Raw genomic sequence first — 27,690 nt, forward strand, 5'->3', positions numbered from 1 at the left:
GGATTTCTGTTTCCGAAACAGTGTTTCTAAACAAATTGTTCATATAAAATTTTTCAAACTGGAAAGGTAGGCTGATAGTTGTCAATTCAATGCAATTTTGCGACATTTGGCATTTTTAGGTTATAAATTGTATGCAGATCAGCATACCCTTCCACACATACTAGTGACTACGTGGCTTCAAAGATACATCGGCAGCAACAACGATACCGCAACAGTAAAGTATGACACGTTAGACCGGGCCGTGTCTGGGCCGGAGCTTCCGGCACTAACTTTTCTATGACATAACAGGCGATCACGTGACGCTTTCCATAGAAAACGATGCGCCGGACGCTCCGGCCCGGACACGGCCTAGTCTAATGTGAGTCATCCTTAACGTAGGGGCGACGAGCGATGGCGACTCGTTGGTGTTACTGTCAATTTGCATATTAAAATAAATGACAATCCCAATTGACAGTAACGTCGCGACGGTAGTTGGAGCTGTCGTTGGAAATGGAACGTCACCTTTAACTTTAAACTTTATTACAAACAAACAAATATTATTAGCTAAACATTTCGCTGTCTGTTTCAGCAATCCAAACCTAAGCACTTTCCACTTAGGCTAAATGGGTAACTAGGGTTTGCAATCCGGATCCGAAATGTATGAAATTATCCGGATCTGGATCCGGATCCGCGGATCTCCCCATACATTTCGGATCCGTCGTGCAAACCCTATGGGTAACGTAATCCCTTAAGTGCCGTGCTTGCACAAATATTTGTTGTTAAATTTATCACCATTCTACAGGAGTTATGATAAAATTTGCTCGATTTTAATTCGTTGGATTAAAATTGCTAAATATATTTAAAAAAAACAGTTACGTGCGAGTCGGTCTCGCGCACGAAGAATTCCGTACCATTACGCGAAAAAACGGCAAAAAAATCACGTTTGTTGTATGGGAGCCGCACTTAAATATTTATTTTATTCTGTTATTATTATTTATTGTATTTGTTGCGACTACGAACAGAGAACCCGCCGAGCGGGTTCCCGGCACTCAATTATGTTAATAATATTATTAAGGTTTATATACCGATAAAGATGTCATAAACTAAAGAAAAAGTGACCAAGCTCTCTAGTCTCTAGTGGCCAATCTAGTAGTGCACTCATAGTGGTAGATTAAAAAAAGCGGCCAAGTGCGAGTCGGACTCGCCCATGAAGGGTTCCGTATAGCAGCAGCAAGTAACATAATAAAATTGCGGTTACGTATTAAAAAAAAAACTACTTACTAGATCTTGTTCAAACCAATTTTCGGTGGAAGTTTGCATGGTAATGTACATCATATATTTTTTTTAGTTTTATCATTCTCTTATTTTAGAAGTTACAGGGGGGGGACACACATTTTACCACTTTGGAAGTGTCTCTCGCGCAAACTATTCAGTTTAGAAAAAAATGATATTAGAAACCTCAATATAATTTTTGAAGACCTATCCATAGATACCCCACACATATGGGTTTGATGAAAAAAAAAATTGAGTTTCAGTTCTAAGGGGTCATCCATTAATTACGTCACACGAATTTCTAGGTTTTTTGACCCCTCCCCCACTCCTTGTCACACTTGGTCACATTTGGCAAACCCCTCCCCCCAAGTGTGACGTCACATTTTTTCTACGAAATCGCCAAATCGAATTAAGTAAGTACCTAAGTATTATTAATATTTTATCAAAATGTTTTTGACGATATAAATATTAGTAATTTTATAACCCAAAACTGCTTAGGAAAGAAAATTATACGAATAAAAACGATTATCGTTTTAAAACCTTGTTATTTAAATGTACAGCTAATAAAATAATTTAAATAAATTTTCGGTTACTGATGAATTTAAAGTGACGTCACAAAGTTTGTGTCTCCCCCCTCCCCCATGTCACAATATGTCACATTTTCTTGACCCCCTCCCATTCCTAAACGTGTGATGTAATTAATGGATGACCCCTAAGTATGGTGAACCCCCAAAATTTATTGTTTTTTTTTTCTATTATTGTGTGAAAATCTTAATGCGGTTCACAGAATACATCTACTTACCAAGTTTCAACAGATAGTTCTTATAGTTTCGGAAAAAAGTGGCTGTGACATACACGGACAGACGGACAGACATGACGAATCTATAAGGGTTCCGTTTTTTGCCATTTGGCTACGGAACCCTAAAAATACAGTCGAGAGAAAACGTTTTTTTCTACTTTTTCAAATAGAAATTCAGCCCGTGTAAAAGCAAATAGGAAAGTTTTAGTTGCAAGGCCTGCATTCCGGTAGACGCAAAAGTTATTTTACCGAGTTTTCAAGACTTACCTGCCAACTGAATTCAAGTTTGTTTTGCGAAGCCTCGCCGTTTAACGACTAGACTGGGAGCTGCTCAGTTCTGCAACACATCATTATTTAGGCCCCGTGGGTTCTCACACTCACTCGTGCGAGCGAGATAGCTGTGCGTCCTTGGGCTCGCGGATAGAGTTAGACAAAGACAATTATGCAACAATTTTGATAGCACACTGCAAATGTTATTTTAAATGTCAAACTGTAAAATGTCAAAAAGTATCTCCATCCAGTCAAGGATAGGCCAAAGGTTTCGAGCGATGGCACCATACTTTTGGCCTTCTCTCGAGTAGATGGCGATACTTTTTGACATTTAACAAGTTTAACACATATTAGTTAAAAAATAAGGATCAAAGTCAAATGGCGTTCTAAAGAAATCAGAAATGAATAGTTGTATCTAATATAATCTAATTAAATCATGTTTTATATTATGCGCTAAAATAAAGCTATAAAGTGAAAATAAATAAATACTTAATGACTACATAAATATTTATGACTGAACGGAACTGATTCCAGCTCCCGGGCTAGCAAAGGCATCTTTACCAGTAGCGTTCAGAAACTTCCAATCTTATTCGAATATTCTCGAACACACAATTTACAAAGTGGGGCCACAACTTTATCCAATACAACCGGATTCAATTTAAAAATATGGCTTTTCCAAACAAGATCTTCATGAAATGCTAGATTTCTGTGTGAATGGAAGTTTAAATTGACTCTTGCGAGGCGAGAGGAGCGTGACTTGAATGTAAAATAGTATGTGGATAGTGGATATAGATTACCCACATTACTTAAACCTTACCACATACGTCACTCTTGAAAAACAACAAAACAATAGGGAAGTTTCCTCTACCTACTTAAAATAAATTATTTCACACAGTGCACGAAATAAAGCACCATATAATTATTAGAAAAACATAGATAGCAGTTATTTTTAAATCTTGTTTAATAAATCAGATAGAAATTTTAAAAATAGGTGAGTTGACCGTGACGTATTTTATAAAAAATCCATATCAACAAATCGTTTTGACAGCACTAAAAAAGAAGCTACTTTCCTACTAAGGAAAGTAGCTAATCCACTTTCCTACTGAGGAAAGTACCTAAATCCCGAACCGCTATTTTTCAACCTCTAAAATCTCTGAGAAAACCTGTGTCTTGTTGTTTTGAGGGACAGGACGTGACTTCTTTTTCTATGACAGGCGATCGGTGATCACGTGATGCTTTCATAAAAAACGAAAGTGTCGGGCGACTCGGGCGCCCCGACCCGGGCCCGGACCGTTGAAGCATGAGTCTTTCTTTAGTGTTTCCTCCGGCCAGTTGTTCAGGAAGCTCTCCAGATCACCCCATCGTCTGGGCCTGCCCTGTCCACATCCCTCTACCGACATCCTATTGGTGGCTAAGCTGCCAAGTATTGTATATCTGCTAGTATTATTGCGAGCCTATTTGTGTCCCACTGCTGGGCTCTGGCCCACTTCTTCTACTCCTCCCGGTTTTGAGCTAAAAAGTCGGGTAATTTATCTCGCGGCGAGATACTGTCGCGCCAATCATGTGCTAGGCCTACAGAGGCCGGGAAATGGAAATGAGGACTACCGCGTCCGCGTCGCGTCGTGTATTCGTCGCTAGAGGCCATTGAGATATTATTACTATAGAGAAGCCATACCAAACAATGAAACTGTCGCAATCGCAACCTAAACCACCCAGCTCGTTATATCTGTTGCTTCTATGTGTGCGTGATGTGTTGAACGAATAATACTAGCGTTACTGCTATTTTTGAATGCTGGGCCTTGTTACTAAGCCTACTAAGGCCTAAGGTCCTACCTATATTACTTAATTCATCAGAATCAGTTCAATGAAATTTAAATCATATTCGATTGGAACAGAGTTGCTTTTGCTTACTTTCGGCCAGGTTTTGATCAACGCAAAATCAACTCTATTTCCTACACTGTAGGTTCAAATTTCTGTGGCAAATTTTGCATTTTTCATATGTATGGCTGGGCCTTAGGAGGTTATGCCTCAACTACCTTATGATCTTCATCACACTTGCTCAAAAGAGATCTTATTTCATGCAGATGTACTAGAAGACATAGGCCTACATTGTTCCCTAGGGAGTTATAGAATTGTTGCCAATGGTAACTAATGGAAATAATCCATTAACCCTTCGTATATCTAAGCACTGATCAGTACACATGGAGTTAAATCCATTGTTTAATACAATAGGTTTCAATTCATTAGCACTGATCAGTGCTTAATAGACATACGAAGGGTTAAATCTGTTCATGACCTTCTGAAATTCACATCTCGTATACGGCTAGACATAACAAATCGTGTAGGTATGTTTGCTAAGAGGCAGGTAGGATCCTGGGTTGTGCAAATATTCATTGTGTGTATTTGCTTTTGATTAAAGGTACGCGGTTCGTACGAAAACAGTCGGTGTTTGGTGTTCTCGGTTGTAATGTAAGGTGTTTTGGGGTTATTTCAGTTACGTAAGCTGTGCCTACTTTACCCCCTACTGGGTATTTATGCTCCAACAGTTTTCGCATATGAAAACTAAATCACAACCTCATATAACTGTTATATAGGGCATTTTCACTTAACTGTGTACCATTAACGGCCACATAATCGTCACAAAACTGTCGGTAAATGTCAAACCCCAAGCATTTTGTCAGGAATGTGACGCTTAGACGTTAGGTACTGAAACACGCCTTAAGTCGCGCTTTAAAGTACAAGTTAACATGAAAATGCCCTTTAACATGATAGTGAAAGAAGAACTTGATATAGATACCATTTGGGCACTCTCTAGCAGCTGCTTTTCTCCAAGGATCATCCGTCATCCGATATCAGATCGGACAATGTGGAAACGCTCTAATATGTACAGTTGACAAATTATATAGAGAATGACAAGAGAACGGAGTGCTTCGAGAAATTTGCAATAATTTACCCCATTTACAGAATAGTCACAATGTACTTTGTATGACCCAAATAGGTTAAGTTATTAGCATAAAAAAATATGGTTGTCTGTAAAGTCGGTTTACAGACGATAATTTTGCGTGATAACGTCATAAGAAAACATTACGTAACGTTACTATGGAGATCTGTCCACAACGTTACCATGGAGATTTGTCCACAACGTGACACTTTTTCGTGCATGCTACCGGTGTTCATCGATTTATAAGACGTTATCTCGTCAAAAAGAGCGTAGGTACCTCGCCATCAAACTTCACAGTTTGGCTAGTGTGGAGTGTAGACTGTAGCTTTTCGTGATGTGGGGGTTCGTTGGGAGAAGCGTAGAAATCCGCCGCTGGAACGCGCTGGCCGCTGTGCTGTCTCGAAGTCCGCTATACCTCCATTTACCGGTATATGTGTTGTGTGAAATGAAAACACATATATTTGATTTATTCACTTGGAGAGTGTTCAGGCTGGTATGAGTGAAGCTCTCTTGATGTCTCTGATATCTCTGAATAAGCCACGAAACGGCTCTGCCTTATATAGTAAAACACAAGGCCGTTTGGTACCTTCTTCAACTAGTGGGTGTATCATGCAGAGTCAGTAATGTATATTTTTGCCAATCTCGTTAATTATAAGCACGTATGAAAGGAGCACGAATCCTAGACTTATAAATAGGTACAATATTAAGCACGTATGAAAGGAGCATGAATTTCTAGACTTATAACTAGATATAAAACATTCCACGCAATTCATTTGACATAATATACGAGCACAAAGTAAAACATGATATACAAAAGTAAAAATAGTAACCTAAACGTAGAGACTAATTAAACACATACATGAACCCTAATAGCTATTTACGACAGTCTCCCCCACGTGTGCCAACACCGTCTTCATGCGCGGAGTAAATGGGGATAAGTCTAGAAACTGGGCGGCGGACGTCACCTGCGCGTGTGCGAACAATGGCCACTCTCACATGACCATCTGGGCCAGGAAATAGCTGGGTGATTACGCCTCTGGGCCACGTTCCTCGTGGCATGGAGCTATCCGCAATGATGACTACGTCACCTTCATGCAGTTTTCTCACGTTTTGGTGAGCACCAGGCCTGGGGAGGAGGCTGGGTCGGTATTCCCGCTGCCAGCGCCTCCAAAATTGGTCGGCTAGCGTTTGCGCTGTTTTCCACGAAGAGAGCGACATAATTGCGTCTGTGAAGACACCCAGTGGCGACATGGCGCTTGATCGACCGATTAGAAAGTGATTCGGCGTCAGGGCTTCGATGTCTAAATCTGGATTCACTGGTGTCAACGGTCTGGAATTGACTATGTGCTCTGATTCTAGCAGTAAAGTATGTAGAACTTCTTCGTGGGGTGCTCTTTCTTTCAGTACTACTTTTAATGCGGTTTTAACGCTGCCCACGAGCCGTTCCCAGGCACCGCCAGCGGAGGGGTTGCCGGGTGGAATTTTCTTCCATTTTATGGCTCGCTCGGTCAAGAAGGGCTTGAGACTGTCGGGCAGCGTGTTTTTGGCCTCTGCCAGTTCTCTTTCCGCGCCGTGGAAGTTAGTGGCGTTGTCGGAATAGAGAACCGTAGGCGTGCCGCGTCGCGCTATCATTCGGCGTAGCGACAGTATCATGGAGGATGCCGAAAGTGAGGCGGCAAGCTCCAGATGTACAGCGCGAGTTGTGAGGCATGTGTATAATACACCCCACCTTTTCTCGCGGCGGCGGCCTATCGTTATGTGCATGGGGCCAAACAGGTCTACGGCTGCAGCGGTAAATGGCGGCTGATTCACTTTTAGCCTTTCTGGCGGCAAGTCACCTATGGGAACTTTGATTGGCGTTCCCCTATAGGTTCTGCACCATTGGCATTTATGCGTTATATAGCGAATGCTACCGCGCAGCCCGATAATGTAGTACCTTTGTTTCAACTCGTTGATGACGGTCGCGTGGTTGCCGTGATTGTAGAGTGCATGAAAATGCTGTACTAATAACTTGACGAAATCTTCTTTCGCATGTAAAACAGGCATATGCGTGTTTTTATCGATTCTAGCATTTAGTACGATGATTCCGTTTTTGTCAAGTTGTACAGCGATTTTGTATAGCGGAGATTTCTTCAGGAGTGGCCGCCCAGTTTCCAGAAGCTTCATTTCCTCCGGAAATGCAGCATGTTGACTCCGTCGGATTAGCAATATCTCTGCTAAATCTAAATGCCCCTTATTTATCTCTATATCTGTTTTCTTAGCGAACAATGCGGCTTTGAAAACCTCGGCGGCAACCAGAATACTAGCGGTGGCGCGAACTAATCGCACGAACTTTGAGAACCTACACACCTCCGGCAGGTACTCAAACCTATTCTCCGCGACGCCTACTGAGCATACGAGTTTATTAACGCGTTCCTCGCCCGTATCGGCGACGGGCGTAGGCACTTTTTCGGTCGGCCAATGCTCTTTGGATTTACGTATAAAATCGGGCCCTATGAACCATCGGTGGTTCACTCCGAATTGCGCAGGTACTCCACGAGTCGCGTCGTCAGCCACGTTAGCTGCACTAGGCACCCAGCGCCAGTTGGCGGGGGTGGTAGTGTTCTCGATTTCTGCTAACCTATGTGCTACGAACGTTTTATACCTACGTGGGTCCGAACGTATCCACGTGAGCGCCGTTTTAGAGTCAGACCAAAAATACTTGTCCTTTATTACGTAATCTGACTCCTTGACTATGGTTTCCGCTAATCTAGTAGCTAGTACGCAGCTCTGCAATTCCATCCTCGGAATGCTGACTACCCGGAGAGGTGAAACGCGGGCCTTAGCGGCCACTAACGCGGAGGTTCTAGTCCCCTCGGGGTTGATGCTAACTAAATACACGGCCGCGGCATATATTTTTTCGCTCGCGTCGCAAAAAACATGCATATATGCCTCCCTATTAAATGCGGGCACGTGTCGCGGAATCTCTAAGTCTCGTAATTGTTGTACGTTATCAATGAACGATCGCCAAACGGGTGCGAGTGAGACGGGTATAGGCGAGTCCCAATCGATTCCTGTCCTCCATATTTCCTGCATTAACGCCTTGCCTAAGACGGATATGGGGCTTACGTAACCGATCGGATCAAATATCGACATCGCGCTACTTGTTACCTGTCGTTTTGTAGGTAATTTCTGACCGTTAAGTACGTCTTCGGGCGTATTACGAAAGTTTACGTTGAAACCTAAGGTGTCACGTTTGTGATTCCATTTCAAACCTAAGGTACGTTCGCTCTCGTTCGCGCCTAACAGCGACGTTTCCTGATTGCTATTAACTACGTCAGCAATTACCGCAGGATGGTTCGATGCGAACCCGCGAAGCTCGAATGACGCGCGCATATTCAGCTCGTAAACTTCGTTTACTACGCGTCTCGCTTCCTCTTCAGACGTATCGAGGGCGATCAACATGTCGTCCATGTACGTATTCTTTATTGTTTTTTCCGCTGCGATCGGAAATTCTTTACTATGCGATTTTGCGTTTTCGTTTTTGACGTATAGCGCGGTTGTCGGCGACGCTGCCGAACCAAATATAAGCCGCTTCATCCTATATTCTTGCGGTTGGGAGGTACGGTCCTCTCCCCTCCAAACGAAACGTAACGCATCACGATCCTGCTCAATTATTTCGATCTGTAAAAACATCTCTTTGACGTCGGCTATTACCGCGATTTTACCCTCGCGGAAACGCACTAACACGCCGAAAAGTGATTCTAACAGGTCGGGGCCAGCTAACAGCGCGCTATTGAGCGAGCGTCCATAAGCTGTTGCGGCCGCGTCCCAAACTAATCGCATTTTCCCGCGTTGCGGGTGAAAAGTTGGGAAGTGGGCTAGGTACCACGTCCGGGGTGCCTCGGGGGGCGGTCGCGAGCTCATTTTCTCCGCGTAACCTTTGTCGAGCAAGTTGTTCATATGCTTTGCATATTCGGCTTTAAGTTTCGCATCGCGGTCTAGCTTTCGTTCTAGACTGTACAGCCGTTTCAGTGCTTGCGCTCGGTTATCGGGGAGTTTCTCGTCATCTGACCGCCAAAGTAAGCCCGAGCGATACCGTTGCTCCCCCGGTATCTTTTCGCAGGTGGCTTCTAACAAATCTAGCGCACGTTGGTCGGGGTCGGCCCGAGGTAATTTTTGTGAAACGCCTAATGACTCTATGTCAAAATGTCGTTTCATCAATTGTAAGGCCTCGTCATCCGCGGTATTAGGCCTTGCGTGCCCAACAAATTGTACCGCGGCGCGACGCGTACGGTCTGGTCCATGCAAAACCCATCCTAGCCTGGTTAAACTCGCGACTGGGAGGTTAGGCGGACCGTCTATAATTTGCCGACTAATGATGAGATGCCAGTTATCTTGGCCTATCACGATAGTAGGTACTGCGGGGGGGTAACTTAATTCGTCCGCGATTTTAGATAAATGATCGCATTTATCTACCAAGTCTCGCGGCACGCCCTGCGCTCCTAAACCTATATCGCAAACCGTGTAAGTCTCCATCATTTCCATATGTCGACTACAAAAACCCCGTATTGCGACTCGTAACGCATACGAATCTGGGTCCCGTACTACACCGCCTATGCCTTCTATCTCTAATGTTTCACCGCGCACACGAGGTGCGATTCTATCCGCAGTTTCATGTAACATCAACGTCATTGCCGCGCCTTCATCGAGTAGCGCGAGGGTTTGGACGGTACCTAACGGTCCCGACACCTCTACTGGCATGATTTTGAGATACGTCTGCGGCAGTTTAACATTGAGTACTGTTTTGCGTGCTGCCGGCGCACTATTACCGTTCGCGGACCTGGCCGCGCTTAAACCGTGTAATAGTCTACTATGTCCGGCTTCGCACTGATTCATGCCACACGCGACATATTTACATCCAAAAAGTTTACGGTGATTCGCGCCTAGACATCTAAAGCACAATTTAGCTCCCTTTGCCAAGTCCCAGCGCTCAGGTATGGTCGCGGCTAGAAATTTCGAACACTCCTTAACTTCGTGTTCTTTGCCGTTGTTACATATGGCGCACGCTTCGTGCGAGACAGAGACAGACGCTATCTGTCGCTTGGGCTTAGCTCCGGTTGACGCTGGCTTTTTCTTTAAATTGCCATCGCGGTGCTTTACTTGAGCTACGGTCGATTTATTAGTACGCGATCTATTTCCCGTATCACGTGTGTATGACTCGCGGAAATCTGACTCCGAATCCGAACTATAGTCGCGAATGGACGCGGGGGCGCGGGGCCCAGCGAGAGCGCGGCTCGACCTGCTGGGCTCGCGCACAGAAGAAACCGCGTTTCGTTCATTTCGCGATCTATCATACGCATCACGGTAGAACGCGGGGTCGCGAGACCTAGAGAGAGCTTGGCTCGATCTTCTGGGTTCGCGCGCAGAGGAAACCGCGTTCACTGCATTCCGTGATTTGTTGGACGGCTTATATCGGTTTATGCGCTTGGCCGCAGTACTAATTTCGTTAAGAAACTCGGAAATTGCTACTAACCCGGGTGTTTCTACGTTAGACTGCCAGTATTTGGCCCATTCATAGCGCACTATCAGATTTAATTTATCCACGATTTTATTCACGAGCTCAGGCGCGTGCAAGTATTTCTCTTGACGCAAGGATCTAATGGTGGCGACGGCATTCGCTACATGCGCGGCGAATGAGGCTATATTCGAATTGTCTTCGGATAAACGCGGCATGCGTTTAATATTATGAATTTCCGTAAGAACAATCTCCTCAGGGTCGCCGAACTGCCGTTCCAGCGCTTCCATTATTTCGTACGGATCCTGAACCGTGTACATTATTGATTTTACGGCCGTCCGAGCTTCGCCCTTAAGTGCGCGCCTAATCCGACTGACGTTATTGACGGCACTAAACATGGGCGACGTATCTTCGAACTCTGCCCTAAATGATATCCACTCGGTGATATCTCCGCCGAATGCAGGTAATTCCGGCGGTTTATGGTACATTGGCGCGTAGGTACCGTGCGGTACCTCTAAAACGCGCGGGGGCGGTCTGCTAGCCCGGTCGGCGGCGGCACGCGGCGGCGGCTGCGCGGTCTTTTTCGGCGGCGGGAATTTAACGTTTTCTTTCGCGACCTCGTGCTGTAACCTAGCTTGTCGTTCTACCCAACTTCTAGTACGCTCTTCGACGGTCGCGTCACTGCTGCCGACAGACTGCGCCTTCAGTGGCGCAACCTGCGGCCGCAAATTTGCAGTGACGGACCCTTTCTTAGAAGCTTCGACGGTCGCGTCACTGCCGCCGCGAGACTGCGCCTTCAATTGCGCAATCTGCAGCCGTAAATTGGCAGTGTCGGACTCGGTCTTAGCAACGACTAGACGGGCTTTATGAACCTCGAGCTCGGCCATTAGCACGGACAATTCATTGTCGCGTTCCCTAACCGATTTGCGATTCTTTAATTCGCGATTAGACGGCGCCCGCGACGGCGGCGGCGGCGCATCGGCGTCTTTATTCACTAGCGTATTCGACCTACTACGATTTACTACGGTGGCGTCTAACATCTCCGAGTGTACCGACTCGGTTCCACCGGTAGCATTCGGGCTGCCACTGGTGCCATTGCTCCACGTATGAGTCTCGTTGGACGTAGTCTTACCAGACGAGGGGGTAGGGGTATCCATGTTCGGTGCGGGCGCAGGTGGGCCCTTGGTGCGTGGTCGTAGGCTCCTTGCTTCCTTTTCGGACATCTTTCTGGCTGGAACCACTTCACTTAACACACGCGGGGGGTCCCTAACTTGACCTGCCTATGCCTATGACTGACCGTTGCCGTGCGCAACGTCAGTGCCCTAAGCGTGGATCCCTCGTGGCACTGAATCTCCCGCAATGGCAAAGTGCTATGCCTAGAACGTTCGAAAGCAGTGTGTGGGCATCAACCATGTGACACATGCAACGAAAGTTGCCAGGACACGTGAGCGGAGGTTAATCTACGACGCTGCACGGTCCGTCCGGCAAGCCGGTAAATGGGTTACGGAAAGGTATAGGGTTTGGGTCTAAACCGAAGCGAACTTCTAGGCTCAGCGCGTCCTTTATTCTTTCTTGCCGTCTGAGTCAAGCAACGTTCGCTTAAAACTCAGCGCGTACTTGTTTCTTTCTTGCTGTCTGAGTTAAGCAATGTCGCTTGAAACTCAGCGCGTACGTTTTTCTATCTTGATGTCTGAGTTAAGCTATGTCGCTTGAAACTCAGCGCGTACGTTTTTCTATCTTCATCCGGCTTCAAAAGGACCAAACTGTGGAGTGTAGACTGTAGCTTTTCGTGATGTGGGGGTTCGTTGGGAGAAGCGTAGAAATCCGCCGCTGGAACGCGCTGGCCGCTGTGCTGTCTCGAAGTCCGCTATACCTCCATTTACCGGTATATGTGTTGTGTGAAATGAAAACACATATATTTGATTTATTCACTTGGAGAGTGTTCAGGCTGGTATGAGTGAAGCTCTCTTGATGTCTCTGATATCTCTGAATAAGCCACGAAACGGCTCTGCCTTATATAGTAAAACACAAGGCCGTTTGGTACCTTCTTCAACTAGTGGGTGTATCATGCAGAGTCAGTAATGTATATTTTTGCCAATCTCGTTAATTATAAGCACGTATGAAAGGAGCACGAATCCTAGACTTATAAATAGGTACAATATTAAGCACGTATGAAAGGAGCATGAATTTCTAGACTTATAACTAGATATAAAACATTCCACGCAATTCATTTGACATAATATACGAGCACAAAGTAAAACATGATATACAAAAGTAAAAATAGTAACCTAAACGTAGAGACTAATTAAACACATACATGAACCCTAATAGCTATTTACGACAGCTAGTTTTATGTAATTTATAAAATGATATAGTATCATGAATAAAAAAGTCGATAAAATGTAAAGACATTAGAGAATTGCAATAATTTACCCCATTTACGGAATAGTCACGATGTACTCTTCAATAATTGTATCCAGTATATTAAGTCAGTGACGTCTTCTGTCAGATGGAGGCGGTTTAATGAGATTATAATATTAACTATGTTATCGAGTATAATTAATAATATTGTTACCTAATAGTACATTAGTAACATATTGAATGAATTAAGTCTAGTTACACCTCTGCTTATATTTTGTTTTGCTCCCTTATTTTGTTAAATTCTAACAATATTACAAGAAAAGTAAGAATCATTACTGTTTCATTAGTGTATTCCAAATATGGTACTTATTCCGTTTGCTTTACTGCCATCTTTTCGAGCGATGCGCCATACCTTTGGCCTATACTCGTGTAGATGGCGACAGCTTTTGACATTTAACAAATGTAACACATATCAGTGAAAGAACAAAGATCAAAGTCAAATGGCGTACTGAAGGTTTTAATCATGTGCCGAAAGGTGGCAGAAAATTTACTGATGGCTACAAAATTTACTTTGACATTACGCCTCTATTTTAAATTCTCTTTGGTTTATTGATATACTATAGTTAGAACAAGAAAAGTCTGCAGCGATCTTGATAGCCCACGCAGTGCAAGTGTTATTTTAAACGTCAAGCTTCTATCAAATTTTGACGTATAAATAACATTTGCACTGCGTGGGATATCAAAATCGCTGCAGACTTTTCTAGGTCTAACTCAAATACAAAATGGTGACCTCGTACACAATTAGAATAACGGTGATACGTAATGAGCAATGATAAGACAAACTTTGACCTACTTTAAGATAAGCGTGTTTAGTAAGATATTAAGCATCGTCTAGTGTAGTGTAGTGCGAAGTGTTATTAATTTTGTCTATTCATTATTAATTCCAATTAATCTCAATATTTAATTTCAAATAATACTTTATAACTAAGTGTATAAGTGTAGTGATCTTTGTGTATAGTATGGCTGGTATGTAACAAAAACGTGAAGAGTCTAAAAGCCGCTCCCATACAATTGAAGTTAGGTTAGGTTAGGTTAAATGAATCTCAATTTAAAATGACAACCTGAATAACATAAAACTTAGCATGAACATTTAAGTGACCTAATTATATCTAAGTCTGGTCTCGCCGGAAGACCATGCAGCGCTGACTTTCGGGTTAGCATTATGCTGAGGCGGGACAATTTCGTAGTAAACTATATACCTACTTTATGCTTTAAATAAACTGTTTGTAATACGTTTGTATGAAATGTAGTTTTAGTTTGCCATGAATAAATGAAATTATTCTTATTCTTAAGTTATTGTTATGTTAGGAGTTGCACGGGAGACCCCTACGAAGCCATTTATTTTCGTCAAAATACATAGGGGTCAAATTGGTAGCTGTATCCCTGTATATTTGAATGTTTTCAGCGCTTACGAGGATAAAGAATATCACCAAGATCAAAGGGGCTGTAGAGGTCAATTTTGCCAACGGAACGACCGTTAAATTCGAAGATTGCTGGCTTCGGGACCATTGCAGGTACTTGACCTTTATTAATCTACTAGCGACCCGCCCCGGCTTCGCACGGGTAAACTTTACCAAATTATACAATTAAACCTTCTGTTCACTTCATTTCTACTGCCCATACCAGGCGTGGCTCACTCCGCGATTTCATCGCTTTGCAACAGGTAGCTATAGCCAATGCACGCACGAGAACTTGCCAAAGTTGCGAAACTTTCCACATGAGAATTTCTCGGTAACTTCTGAGAATGTTCTCGAGAACGAGAATTTATTTATTTATCGTAGTTTATACCATGAATATTCACGATAGTTTAGGTGTAGTATCCTTACCCCCAGAAAATTCCGACTTTTGGTCTACCGCTTCCGGTCAGAAAAATGTATGACGGCCCGGCCAAACGGTCAGACCTAGGGGGGTGCTCGACCAAATGTCATAGAGAGACCCTGGCAGTTTTTTACGCGGCCATGTTTATTTTTAATATGGCCGACTTTTTTAAAAAAAATCAAGTTTGTCCTAGCGCGCTGAAATTTTGGTCACGGAATCTCGGGGTCCCCTAGATACCTACCTATGAAAAATTTTTTTTTGGAAAAATGCTACAATTGCGGGAAAACTGGCCACTTCTATTTTGTATCAACTTTTAAACAGTGCGTGATAGGTGGGGGGATGCTCGACCAAATGTCATAGAGGGCCCCGAGACAAAACAAACTGCATTAAAAAACAATCAAAATGGCCGACTTTTTATTTTATTTTTTCAAGTTGGTCCGAGAGTGCTGAGATTTGGCATGGCGGGAGATAGAGGCGTCTGGATTCCTATGACAAAAAAATGTTTTTGGAAAAAATCCAAGATGGCGGAACAATAAATTTCCATGTTGCAGAATGTTCTGAGAACATTCTCGAGAACGTTTCCGCTTTTTGGGAATGTTCTGCAATTTGTACATTGCTAGGTAGCTACAAGTACATCCGTCCCACAACAATTTTAGTGGCTAGCCATAAGCCGCGCGTGGCGCTGTCGCCACCTAGCGCCCCTAGCGGTCATATCTGTCCTAATCGTAACAGACGCGTTTTGTTAGAGATCGAATCTTCTGTACTTAGTACTATTATTTATTCTGTGCCCATACATATACTTAACTGTAATATTATAATAAATCATTTTAATAATTGTAACCGTTTTACATTGAAATTTCCAATTGATTACATCTAAATTGTTATCCCAATCAGCCTTAGCCTCATTCATGCAAATGAAACATGAATTGAATTATTCATTTGCAAATTGGCCGAGTTCAGACTATTAGGCACATATTATAGGCAATTTCAAAAGTTCACGCGCCATTTCTAACGATTTTAGTCGCGTGCGAGTTAAGGATTCAATGCACCAGTATAACTTTGTTGAGGTTGTAAATTCTGCTGTACGTACAGTCACGCTCTGTGATTGTTATTCCATTTAGGGTTCTAGCTAAATTGGATATACCATAGCGTAATTATTAAACGACCAATTTAGCTAGGACCCTAAATGGCTCATATCACGGCTACGTTGATATGGTACGATTGTGAGACATCAAAAATAATTGGTTATTAATAAGTCTAATTGTTCTAAATGCATGACTTATCTTTTTGTTAAGTTTTTAGTAAAAGATACTTAAAACTTTTTAGCTAATGAAAGTAATGAACGATAGAAATTAGTTAAGTATCTTGACGAGTAGTCTGATCCACTACATTTGATGATAACCGCATCTAAATGCGCACTTAATGTGATGTTCGGATGTTAACTGCAACTCCATTACTGTTGCGGCGTCGTTGCTGCCGCCGCTGTATCTGTCAATTTCGTTGATAAAATTAAGGTGACAGTCCATTTCCAACGACAGCTGCACTACTGTTCATTTTACTATGGAAATTGACAATAACACCGACGCGTTCAGTACCAGTAGTGCAGCTGCGGTCAGAAATGGAATGTTACCCTTGGGGACGTTCGCCGCAGCATTAAAGGCTCATTTAGACGGTGCGAGAACTCGCATGCGAGTTTCATTACATTGCGGTATTTGATTGGTCGGTTGAATTGGGTGTAAGCAAATATTCCTAAATGTAACTAAAATCGCATACGATTTCGCGCGCCGTCTAAATCAGCCCTTACTAGCGCGATTATCACGTTCATCCTGTCATTCATTTTATCAAGGAAATCTACAGATACAGCGGCGGCAACTACGACTCCGCAACAGCTGTAGTTGACATCCAAACGTCACGTTTAAGGCCTGTGCACACCGGCTTGCGTGTGCGTGACGTGCACTGTTGGATGCTGTAGCCGTACACGCACACGTCACGCAAGCGGTGTGCCGTCTCTCATAAGGTGTATGCTACAACGCCGCACGCACACGTGCACGTCACGCACACGCAGCCGGTGTGCACAAGCCTTTATTATTGGTGCGTGCGAGGTGCGCTGAGTTTCGTGTCAATGTCATATTATAAAAATATCAAACTTTTAAACAATTGAAAAATCTGAAAACCGCCCCGAGTCTGAAACATATTGTGAACCACAATCATTTAGTGACCACAGACAAGGGGTTATCAACCAACACAATAAATAGTCTGAAAACGTACTGAAATGTGAGGGGACATATATCTGTCTGGCCACACTTTGGCGAGTAAATATAAATACCATACTGAACATGAGCTTTTGCTGTATATTCTGTCCATTTAATTAGACTAACCACGCTATTCCAGATGCGCTACGTGCTACCACGCCGACACGTACCAAAGGGCTCAGCACATATTGGACATTCCCGAGACGAAGATAGCCGACGTTGCCTTCACCGAGACTCGGCTTGTTGTGACGTGTGAGTGATTGACTTTCATGAACTTGCCAAGTATTTACGTTAGTTATTATCGAAAACAGACTAGCAATCGTATAGACGACGTAGTGACATGTACCAAAGGGTGCAGCACATGTTGGACATTCCCGAGGCGATGATAACCGACGTTGCCTTCACCGAGACCCAGCTTGTTGTGACGTGTGAGTGATTGACTTTCATGAACTTGCCAAGTACTGACGTTAGTTATTAGCGAAAACAGGCGAGCAATCGTCCAGTGGACGTGGTGACACGTACCAAAGGGCTCAGAGCTCAGCAAATATTGGACATTCCCGAGGCGAAGATAGCCGATGTTGCCTTCGCCGAGACCCGACTTGTTGTGACGTGTGAGTGATTGACTTTCATTAGTTTGTTAAGAATGGTCAGTCTTATAGGATGGAGTGCGTCATTAAGGCAGTTTATGTTGTTTTTCACCAATAAGTATCTAATTAAGTTACACGTTCAATTTAAAGCAATTTTCATTTTCGTATTTTTAGGGGACGACAGCCACAGATCCACTTACGAGGCTGAGTTCCTAGTTCAATTCAACTATGAAACCTACAAAGAAGGGCAGAGACTGAGGCCTGTCCTCTGGCACGGAGGATCAGTGGCCGAGAAGATAGCCAGGGTCCAAGTCGACAAGTTTCTGAAGACCAAGGAAGCTGCTGAGGAGGTGTTTCGGTCTCTTCTTGATTATGGCGTCGCGTTAATAGAGGGGGTAAGTTGTCTATGAACACGGAACGCGATTAAGATGAATATTCTTGCATCTTATCATTCTAATCGCGACTTTCGTGGTTTCTGGAGACCACGAGGAACCATATTCGCATAGCCAGTTTATTTAAAAAAAAATACTGTTAAGTATGTCACCCTTAAGGTTCCGTCACACAGGCGCGTTTTCCGGGCAGGAGCGGGGCGCGCCGATTTTATAAATAAAACGCTCACGCCCCGCCCGGAAAACGCGCCTGTGTAACGGAACCTTTAAAGTTGACGTGTTCCTGAGGGTGAGTTGAATGATAGACCGAGTAGACGTTAATAGTCGTTATGTTTTATCTAATTCTCTCTATGACGAAAAGTGTTAACTAAAGTTGGTCAAGCATATCTTGTCAGTAGAAAAAGGCGGCAAATTTGAAAAATGTAGGCGCGAAGGGATATCGTCTCATAGAAAATTAGAATTTCGCGCTTTTTTCTACTGACAAGATTTGCTTGATCATCTATGTATTTATAAATCTTTGAAAACAAAGTGGAATGGCTCCGTGATGTAATTGAGTGAAGTTGGGGCTATTTGTAATGGTTCACTGCTCGTCCATTCCATCTTGAAATTCTCTACCATTTTGGACACCATCGTTTCCATTTCCAGCTCTGCAATGCGACGACCTGAAAAATCATTAGGTATATCGTCGGTTGAGAACACGTTTGTGCCATATCCATTTTTGGCAAAATCGTTTTTTAATGATTCCTAAAATAACAAAAAATATGCTATAATTGACAGTAATCGGCTATTGAAAAAAACTATTTTTGAAAAATGTTGTGCCATATTCGCATTTTGCTATAGGATAATTACACTCTTTTAACAGAAAATTATCACAAAAGTGTGACATATCCAAAACGTTTGTGTCATATCATACATTGTACGTTAAACATTTACTCATCAAAACGGATATGGCAATATTAAAAATGCTTTTATTTTATGATTACCACTATATTTACAATATTTGTATGGTGCTATAAATAGTAAACGGATGTGCCTAAATGATTAATAAGTTCAATATTTCATAAATGTAGAACTTTTCGAAAAATATTTTTTTTTGCTTCTTTTCTATCTCCTGCAAACCATGTAAGTGGCGTATGGCACAAACGTATTCTCACCCGACGATATTTGAATGAGCAAACAAATTACCACTAGTGGCTCTGTGTGCTGTTGACGACCTTCAGAACCCCCACGGCTCCGCCATTATGAAAACTTTCCAAAACTAATAACCCCGTTCTAGTTCAAGCCCGCCTTTTGTGACGGACGGGTTAACTACCCTTACACTGAGCATGGCCTGACATGCTCTTGGTCGTTTATTTTTGTTTATCTTTCAGCCCTGCTTAGCAATGTGCAAGTTGCAGAAAATTCTCTCCTCTTGCCGAAAACTTTGCACATTTGTGCAAACTTTTGTAAGGACTGACATGGCTATTACGTAATACAAATCATGAAGTAATACATTTGACGAACCCTTACACTGAGCATGGCCTGACATGCTTTTGGTCGTTTATTTTTGTTTATCTTTCAGCCCTGCTTAGCAATGTGCAAGTTGCAGAAAATTCTCTCCTCTTGCCGAAAACTTTGCACAATTGTGCAAACTTTTGTATGGACTGACATGGCTATTACGTAATACAAATCATGAAGTAATACATTTGACGACCCCTCCCCACAAAAATCGGCAGACTGTTTTGTACAGAAAATGACAGCCATGACGTCTCCAGTTACTAAATGGTCTAAGAAATAATTGTAAGAAGATTTGGCAATTCGGGCATTTTCATTTTAACTTATACTTTAAAGCGCGACTTAAGTCGTGTTTCAGTACCTAACGTCTATCCGTCACATTCCTGACAAAATGTATGGGGTTTGACATTGGCCGTCAGTTTTGTGACGATTGCTAACCGGCCGTTTATGGTACACAATTAAATGAAAATGCCCATAAACGTGCAGAAAAAAATACCGAGAATATTTCATGGGAACTTAGAAATTATTGAAAATTCTCTTTCGTGCTAATGAGAATTAATAATGCAATGTAATGTGCATTAGCACTGCTATAGTTTTGTAATAGTAGAAAAAGTATGTTTAAAAACTAAGGTGAAAAAAATTCTAACGCCAAAAGTCAACATCCAGATTAAATGTGCACTGAATTTTACTCTTAAAGGTGTAGCTTTGTAGGCTTGAAGTGAATCTGCAAACAGACGTGTACGTGTGCAAACATCGGTTGTGTACTTGTGTACAATGTGCTTTGTTTGAGGGCTCCATGGAAACTATTGTACTATTGGTCACGGAACTAGCCTTTGTTTGCTTGTATCCCGGAAAATGTTTGATATATACCTAGGTATTCGAACTAGGAAGTTCATTCTGCACCAAATTTGCAGCGCCATATTTTCCTACTAATTTATAACTAGAGATTATTATTTCTAGAGATATTCACAGGGTGGCCAAAAAATAAGTGCATTCCCGCTGCCAGGGAGGTTTTGGGATTATACTGAGAAACTTTTACTATGGTACCAACGGGAATGCACTTATTTTTTGGCCAACCTGTATAATACTTATTTTCATTATTTCGAAGAAAGTAAATTTTTACCTATACAACTTCTCACTCCAAAGCCAAAAGGAACCATAACGAACGGATGTGTGTTGCCATGATACAAGGGATCACCCTTCTCAGCCAGCCATCTCTCTGGGATGTACTCGTGGGGCCGCGGGTAGTTGGACTCCATGATTGACATGTACTGGTGGGAGAACACTATCAGAACCTGAAAAGACGGATACATAGTAAAATTAACCTTAAAAAAAAGACGAAAGCGCTGGTGGCCTAGCGAAGGGCGTGCGACTTTCAAACCCCGGCTGGTACCAATGCGTTTTTCGGAACTTATGTATGAAATATCATTTGATATTTACCAGTTGCTTTTCGGTGAAGGAAAACATCATGAAGAAACCGGACTAATCCCAACAAGGCCTTGTTTCCCCTCTGGGTTGGAAGGTCAGATGGCAGACGCTTTCGTAAAAACTAGTGCCTACGTCAAATCATGGGATTAGTTATCAAGCGGACCCCAGGCTCCCATGAGCGGTGGCAAAATGCCGGGATAATGTAAGGAAGAAGAACCTTTAAAAAAAGAAAATTCTACTTCAAAAAGGATACCTTCTTATATGTGCCAGAGATATGGGGAGAGAGAGAGAGATGACTTGGAGAGGAGAGGAAAGCAGCAGTAGGCGGTAGAAAGGCATGAGTAATTACAATACATTTACATATACACAACACAAGGCATGGACACAAGAGAATATGACTTGCTGCGACGCGACGTCATCGGGACCATCATGTCTTCAGGGCTGTCCAATGTCGGAAGGTCTCCAGTGTAGGAAAAGCGTAATAGAGAGTACCTACTATCTCCAGGCGGGTGTTAAGCCTGGGGACATAAGTGGTTAGGAGCTATAAATATAGTAACTGACATACGGACGCCAAATGTTACAATCTTGTGGCAAGACGTCAATTTTGTAGTCCACGTTTCAGCACAATATAAAAAATAAAAAATATTCTAACGTCTTTCGGTATTCTGTATCCAAGCAGATTGTGTTCTTTAGTCGCCAGCCTCACACTGCCACTAACCACCGGCAGTACCCTCATGGCCTCTTTGACACACGCCCTTAGAAAAGGCCTCCGGGCTCGCTTGGTCATAATTTCTTCTCTGAGCTTGTTTTGTTTTTCGGGATTAATTGCGAGAAGGTACAATGTGGCGATTGCAGTATTGGCAGCCTGTAAAAACAATATTATGCATTTAAATTTTATAGTTAGGTTAGCTACAAATGTGAAAGTTGCGTAAAATTCAAAAAAGTCGGAAAAGTTTTCGAACATTTTAGGAAAATTACACAGGAAACAAAGGAAACTTTCATTTTGCCATTAAAAAAATTCAATCCCCATAAAAATATTGTGAAGTTTCCGATTATATTTCGTAATATTTTTTGTTTTTAAGCACTATTCCTATACCTATCTCTTCATGTTTAATAAAAATCTGTATAACTTTAGTTTTGTTTCAATAGAACTAGCAACTAGGCATCTAGTTAGGCTAGGTTCATTCTGAGCGCAGCAAAGAAGATCTAATGGATATTAAAGTGCAGTAAAACATACCGTATCTACTCCCGCCATTAACATGTCCGAAGCCGTGATGTGTGCTACCCGAACATCAATATCCAACAGTTTATCTAGAATTGGTTTCTCAGCGTTTGAACTCTCTGCTGAATTCCTTTTCGATTCCTCCAACTTTTTTATCCCTTGGTCGATAAAATACTTCGTTAACCTAAAACGATACAAAAAAGAATGAAGATCGCGCGGCGGTGCGCTCTAAGCTCGCTTCAATCCCTCATATTAAAAGAATCGGGCGTAGCCAACGTACGATGCGCGCTGCGCGCGCTCCAATGGAAGGCGCCACTCAAAATCCTGAAGAATCTGAAGGAATGTGTATTTATAAATAGACTGACATGAAAAGTTTTTAGCTTTTCCATGTCATAATCAAACAATAAATCTTGATACATACTGCCCTTACCTTTCCTGTTCTTCATAAATCTTCATAGCCTTTTTAAACAACGGCGTCGAGAATAATCTCCAAGGACTGAAACCAAAATCCAGCTTCTCCGCAGTATTGAAGATGTCTTGAACGTTTTGTATCAGCTTTTTGACTGGTGAGTCTTCTGGCAGACTGGGATCAAAGCAATTTAGTCGAGTCCCGAGAGCAACTACTCCTATAGACTCGAGTGCCCATAAGTTCATTTCCACGTTAAACTTCTTCGTTATTCTATTGTTTTCATCACGGACAGATTTCAGCCTGAAGAAAATCATTACGTGTGATTTGAATTGTAAGACCATCGTTCATTGTTTTATAAATAATTCTTCACAGATGCTGTCATGTTCTGTCATTCGGTTTGTAGTTTTTACTTGTAATTTTTATACAATTTTCTAAACGGAATATTAATTACATGCAAAAAAACCCGCAAGTAGATAGAACGGGTTAGAATTGACTGTCTAGTACTATATAGCACGATATTATGTTTTCGTGAAATATCAAAGCCATGAATTTACGAAAAGTAACGTCTGATTACAATTTAATAGTGCAATTTTGCGGTCATACAAACAGCAACACTCCTAACTGTACATCGGTGGACCTTATTACAAAAGGCATAAGGTCCACCGATGTACAGTTAACAGTGTGGGCGATGGTACCTTGCAACTAAGTCATTAGACACTTCCTCCAGCACATCGGTGTACAGTTTAATTGTCTTTGGTTGCATCATTATTGGGTTCACTTTTGTTCGGAAATCTCTCCAGTTTTCGCCGTGGCTAAAACAAGTGACCAGTTTAAAGGGGGTCTCTATTGTTTCCCATAAAGTTTTAAGTCATAATGTACTATACATATATTATTTATTATACATAATTTGTACATAAATTTATTGATGTAACATATTAAGGCAAAGCATACACATTCACAACACACTTATGACTCATATTAGAATAGGTAGGTTAAGGAACTCTTCATAGCTATAAATGCATCAGTCACTACTCTTGTGGATAAAATGCAACTTTCTCATAAGTTTTTGAAGGATACAGATCCTTTACGATCAACGCCGTCGAGAACGTAATTTACTTTCTATACATCCCGTTTGCACTAATATGCGAGTGCGAGCGAGATGTATAGAAAGTAAATTACGTTCTCGACGGCGTTTATGTCAGTGACAAACTGATGGTAACCGTACTGATCTCGAAAATATATTGCGATAGGCAGACACTCATATTGGCACGTCTGTGCATATTGAGTGATCAGCGCATTTAATGTAGATCTTGCTCCTCCACTCGTTAAGGGATTTCCTCCTGTGTCACGTAGAATAATTATATATAATGATAGAATAGCCAGTATTGTGGAGATTAGAGTGTACAAGCTGGAAGACATTACATCTGTTAACCTGTAAACTGTGTTTGGTGAATCAACCCCTCCACCCCGGCGCTCCGCCTATTACAGTATTACCAAACCTTTATTTTTAAGCATTAAATGTAAGTGTTTACTCAGAGCCAAGTCCGGTTATCCTTGTAGGGTCGTAGAGCTTGTTGTGACGCTTCCGATAGTACTCTAGACTCTGAAGCCCGGGCCGAACTGGCATCGGCTCCTCAGAACGAAGCACCTGTGTAAACGAATTAATACATTTTTACACAAACTCAGTTGTTCATAGTCTGTGCGGAAAGAGAAGAGTCGTGGAATGTATGCGGCCCAATACATTCCACGCCTCTTCTCTTTCCGCACAGATTCTAATAAGGTGCACTGTGCATCTTCGAAAGCGGAATAATTTTAAAAATGGCATATGTGTATAGGTATAAAAACCGACCAAGTGCGAGTTGGACTCGCATCAGGTCTCTGTCTCTCATGAACCGTGATAGCTAGACAGTTGAAATTTACACAGATGATGTATTTCTGATGCCGCTATAACAACAAATACTAAAAAGTACGGAACCCTCGGTGTGCAAGGCCCATGCCCGGGGCTAGAATCGAACCAGAGTTCTAGTAGTCAAAGTCGAAGCTCCTCGGGCACCCGGCCCACGGCGGCATAGGTCGAATTTTCCACGTATTTATATCGGTTTAGAATTTATATAGTAGTGTTTCTACTTGAAACAAACTAAAATATTTAAAAAATATTTTGTTCTAATAGTAGGTACTTACATGTTCTATCGTCTCTGGGTGAAATAATAGAATCATAGACTGTCCACCAAATACCCCGTCAAATCGCACTATAGGCCCATATAGTTGGTAAAGTTTTTCCGATAATTTCACCCCCTTGTATCCACACAGTTTCCCTGTATAAAAAAATGTTTTACTAAGAAGAAAAAGATAATATTTTGGTAGCGTTGTCGTGTTGGTTGAAGCGCTGGTGGCCTAGCGGTAAGAGCGTGGGACTTTCAATCCAGAGGTCGCGGGTTCAAACCCGGCTCGTACCAATGAGTTTTTCGGAACCTATGTACGAAACAGTGTTGGCCGAAAGTTAATCCAAATTGAAAATGCTGGCCATTAACCATTATAAATTGAACCGTAATCTGTAATCGTCCGTTACGGTTTAAGGTTCAATTTATAATGGTTAATGGCCAACATTTTCAATTCGCATTAACTTTCGGCCAACACTGGTACGAAATATCATTTGATATTTACCAGTTGCTTTTCGATGAAAGGAAATATCGTGAGGAAACCGGACCAATTCCAATAAGGCCTCGTTTCTCCTCTGGGTTGGAAGGTCAAATGGCAGTTGCTTTCGTAAAAACTAGTGCCTACGTTCATTCTTGGGATTAGTTGTCAAGCGGACCCCAGGGTCCCATGAGCTGTGGCAAAATGCCGGAAAGAAGAAGTAGCGTTCTCGCACTCGTGCCGTCTCCCACGTTATTTCTCCTTTATTCTATTGACGCCGTATTAGCCGATTGGAATTACGCCTGGCTCCAGAATAATGGGTTCAGACCTCCCTAGACGAGACTGGTGCAAACTGAACAGACTCCGTACTGGCCACGGTCGATGCGCCTATTACAAACACCGCTGTCGGTGGGTGGACTCCCCGGCCTGCGGCTGCGGTGCGGAAGCCCAGACCATCCAGCATATAATCCAAGACTGCCCTATAACGCGCTATGTCGCCGGTCCTCCCGAAGACCTGATCACCCTGAGCGACGAAGCCATAAAGTGGCTGAATGGTCTTAGTGTAGACATCTGATTGTACATATTTGTTTCTATTTTTAAAATATGTTTGCCATACGATTAAATTAAATAAATATTCTATTGACCTCCTCTAATAAAACTGTTGCATAAAATTCCAGTGACATTTGGAGGCCGTTCATTTGAAGTAAGCATAAAATCCGGTTTCCGTCGGACGTCATAGAAAATAGTTCTTCTGAGAAACGACAAGTCTGATTCTGGAGATAATCAAGTCGACATTGATTTTCAAAAAAAGAAGTTTGTCTACGGGTAAAACTTACCTCCAGGCAAAAAACTAAACATAGGTCCAATGATGGGCAGACTAGGTGGTCCAGGGATTTCCTTCCATGGTCTAATATTCTGTGTTTCCGCAACTGGAGAAGTAACTGCGTTCCTAAAAATATTATTAAGTACTAGTTACTGTTAGGGCTTTTGTCTAGTTCTAGCCCCCTTAACAGCAAGGCCCCTTGATTATAAAACCAATTATAGAAAATTTTGTCAGACTTAAACCCCACTACCTGACTTAGTGCCACTTGCACGATTCCACTAACCCGGGTTAACCGGTTAAACCTGGAGTTACTATGGTTACCAGTACAATTTGACAATGGGTTAACGGTTTAACCGCTTAACCCCGGGTTAGTGGGATGGTGCAAGTGGCGCTTAGAAAGGAAGCTTGAAAAATTGCCTCGGCGGCTCGACGCAAAAAAGTTTGAAATCCCCTCTATCCTTATTACCACGAGTTTGACACTGACATAATAATATTCGCTAACGACTGCAATCTAACTCACTGCATCTCCATCGTGCTGGCGTTGGTGCATTTGAGATGCACTGCGTTTGAGTTGACGCAGTATATCTAGCGTTTAAGACCGCGTATAACCCATCATTATGGTACTGGAGTGGCATTAGAACTTTTGCAATCTAATCTTGATTTAACAAATCAGTATTTCTCGCTCACACATTTGGATGAGAGCGATATGCACTGACAGTAAATAAATAAATAAATAAAATAAAAATCATTTATTGCAGATCAAAGATCCATAAGATTTAATAAAAATAAGATTTTAATTCTTCGAATACCACTGGCTTAGACTGCAGCGGTCGGCAACCTTTTAGCAGCCAAGGGCCACATAATAGTAATTAACGAAGTTGACGCGGGCCGCACTTTGTTAATATTTGTGACTATCACACATTGTCGTTTGTCAATATTACATAAAAAATATCCAGGGAGGCTCGCGGGCCGCTTTGCCGTTGCCGACCGCGGGCTTAGATAATGACAATATCGTTTACATTAAATAAATGTGACTTTCTTTACACACCTTAAAAACATTGTATTTGCCACTCCCGAACGACTATAAACTCGCACTCTCAAAGTTTGCATTTTGGTCCAAAAACTACAGAAATTAAACAACAAACACAAGAAACAGAACTTGTTGAAGCTTGAATAAATCCAGGAATATATTATAAACTTAAAGAATTTATTATAGTTTATATTTTAGTCCAAACAACGCACAAAACTAACAATAAATACACATCAGCACTAAGATAAACTACACGGACACCAGAGGGCCTACCACAAACCACGTTCGACGTGTTGCCTCCTTGTCACACGTACGAGTTTACAAGTGCGATAGAGGCAGCACGTCGAACGTGGTCAGCGATAGGCCCTCAGTTGATGCATCGTAATAGTCAACATCTCAATATCTATTGCATATGTATGTGT

General features: G+C 42.3%; 2 protein-coding genes across 3 annotated transcripts in view; one reads left to right on the top strand and one right to left on the bottom strand.

Moving 5' to 3' along the window:
- Window positions 1-14,008: 14,008 nt before the first annotated feature.
- LOC134806427 (trimethyllysine dioxygenase, mitochondrial) overlaps window positions 14,009-27,690 on the top strand; it is a 35,790-nt gene continuing 22,108 nt past the window's right edge. The window contains exons 1-4 of one of the 2 annotated variants that reach the window (XM_063779704.1): window positions 14,009-14,145; window positions 14,585-14,693; window positions 17,389-17,501; window positions 18,011-18,231. In XM_063779704.1, the coding sequence (XP_063635774.1) occupies window positions 14,139-14,145; window positions 14,585-14,693; window positions 17,389-17,501; window positions 18,011-18,231 (450 nt within the window). In that variant the 5' untranslated portion in view covers window positions 14,009-14,138. Of the gene's footprint in view, window positions 14,146-14,584; window positions 14,694-17,388; window positions 17,502-17,568; window positions 17,678-18,010; window positions 18,232-27,690 lie in introns of those variants that run through there. The other variant, XM_063779703.1, reaches the window with a different exon arrangement.
- Window positions 18,673-27,459, bottom strand: LOC134806404 (cytochrome P450 CYP12A2-like). Its single transcript, XM_063779668.1, has 10 exons — window positions 27,287-27,459; window positions 26,252-26,364; window positions 24,960-25,093; window positions 24,311-24,426; window positions 23,474-23,590; window positions 22,800-23,078; window positions 22,385-22,553; window positions 21,800-22,012; window positions 20,843-21,014; window positions 18,673-18,887 (listed from the first exon to the last, which is right to left on the bottom strand). The coding sequence occupies exons 1-10, from the start codon at window positions 27,346-27,348 to the stop codon at window positions 18,733-18,735; spliced, it is 1,530 nt and encodes a 509-aa protein (XP_063635738.1). The 5' UTR covers window positions 27,349-27,459; the 3' UTR covers window positions 18,673-18,732.

Source organism: Cydia splendana, chromosome 3 (assembly GCF_910591565.1).
Source record: "Cydia splendana chromosome 3, ilCydSple1.2, whole genome shotgun sequence".
Taxonomy (NCBI): Eukaryota; Metazoa; Arthropoda; class Insecta; order Lepidoptera; family Tortricidae; genus Cydia; species Cydia splendana.

Coding starts and splice junctions, on each gene's coding strand:
- LOC134806404 (XM_063779668.1), bottom strand. CDS start 27,348: ATGCAAACTTTGAGAGTGCGAGTTTATAGTCGTTCGGGAGTGGCAAAT. Junction 24,427..24,959: donor ACCCAGAGACGATAGAACAT/GTAAGTACCTAC, acceptor TCGTTTACACAG/GTGCTTCGTTCTGAGGAGCC. Junction 22,554..22,799: donor ATTTATGAAGAACAGGAAAG/GTAAGGGCAGTA, acceptor GTATCGTTTTAG/GTTAACGAAGTATTTTATCG.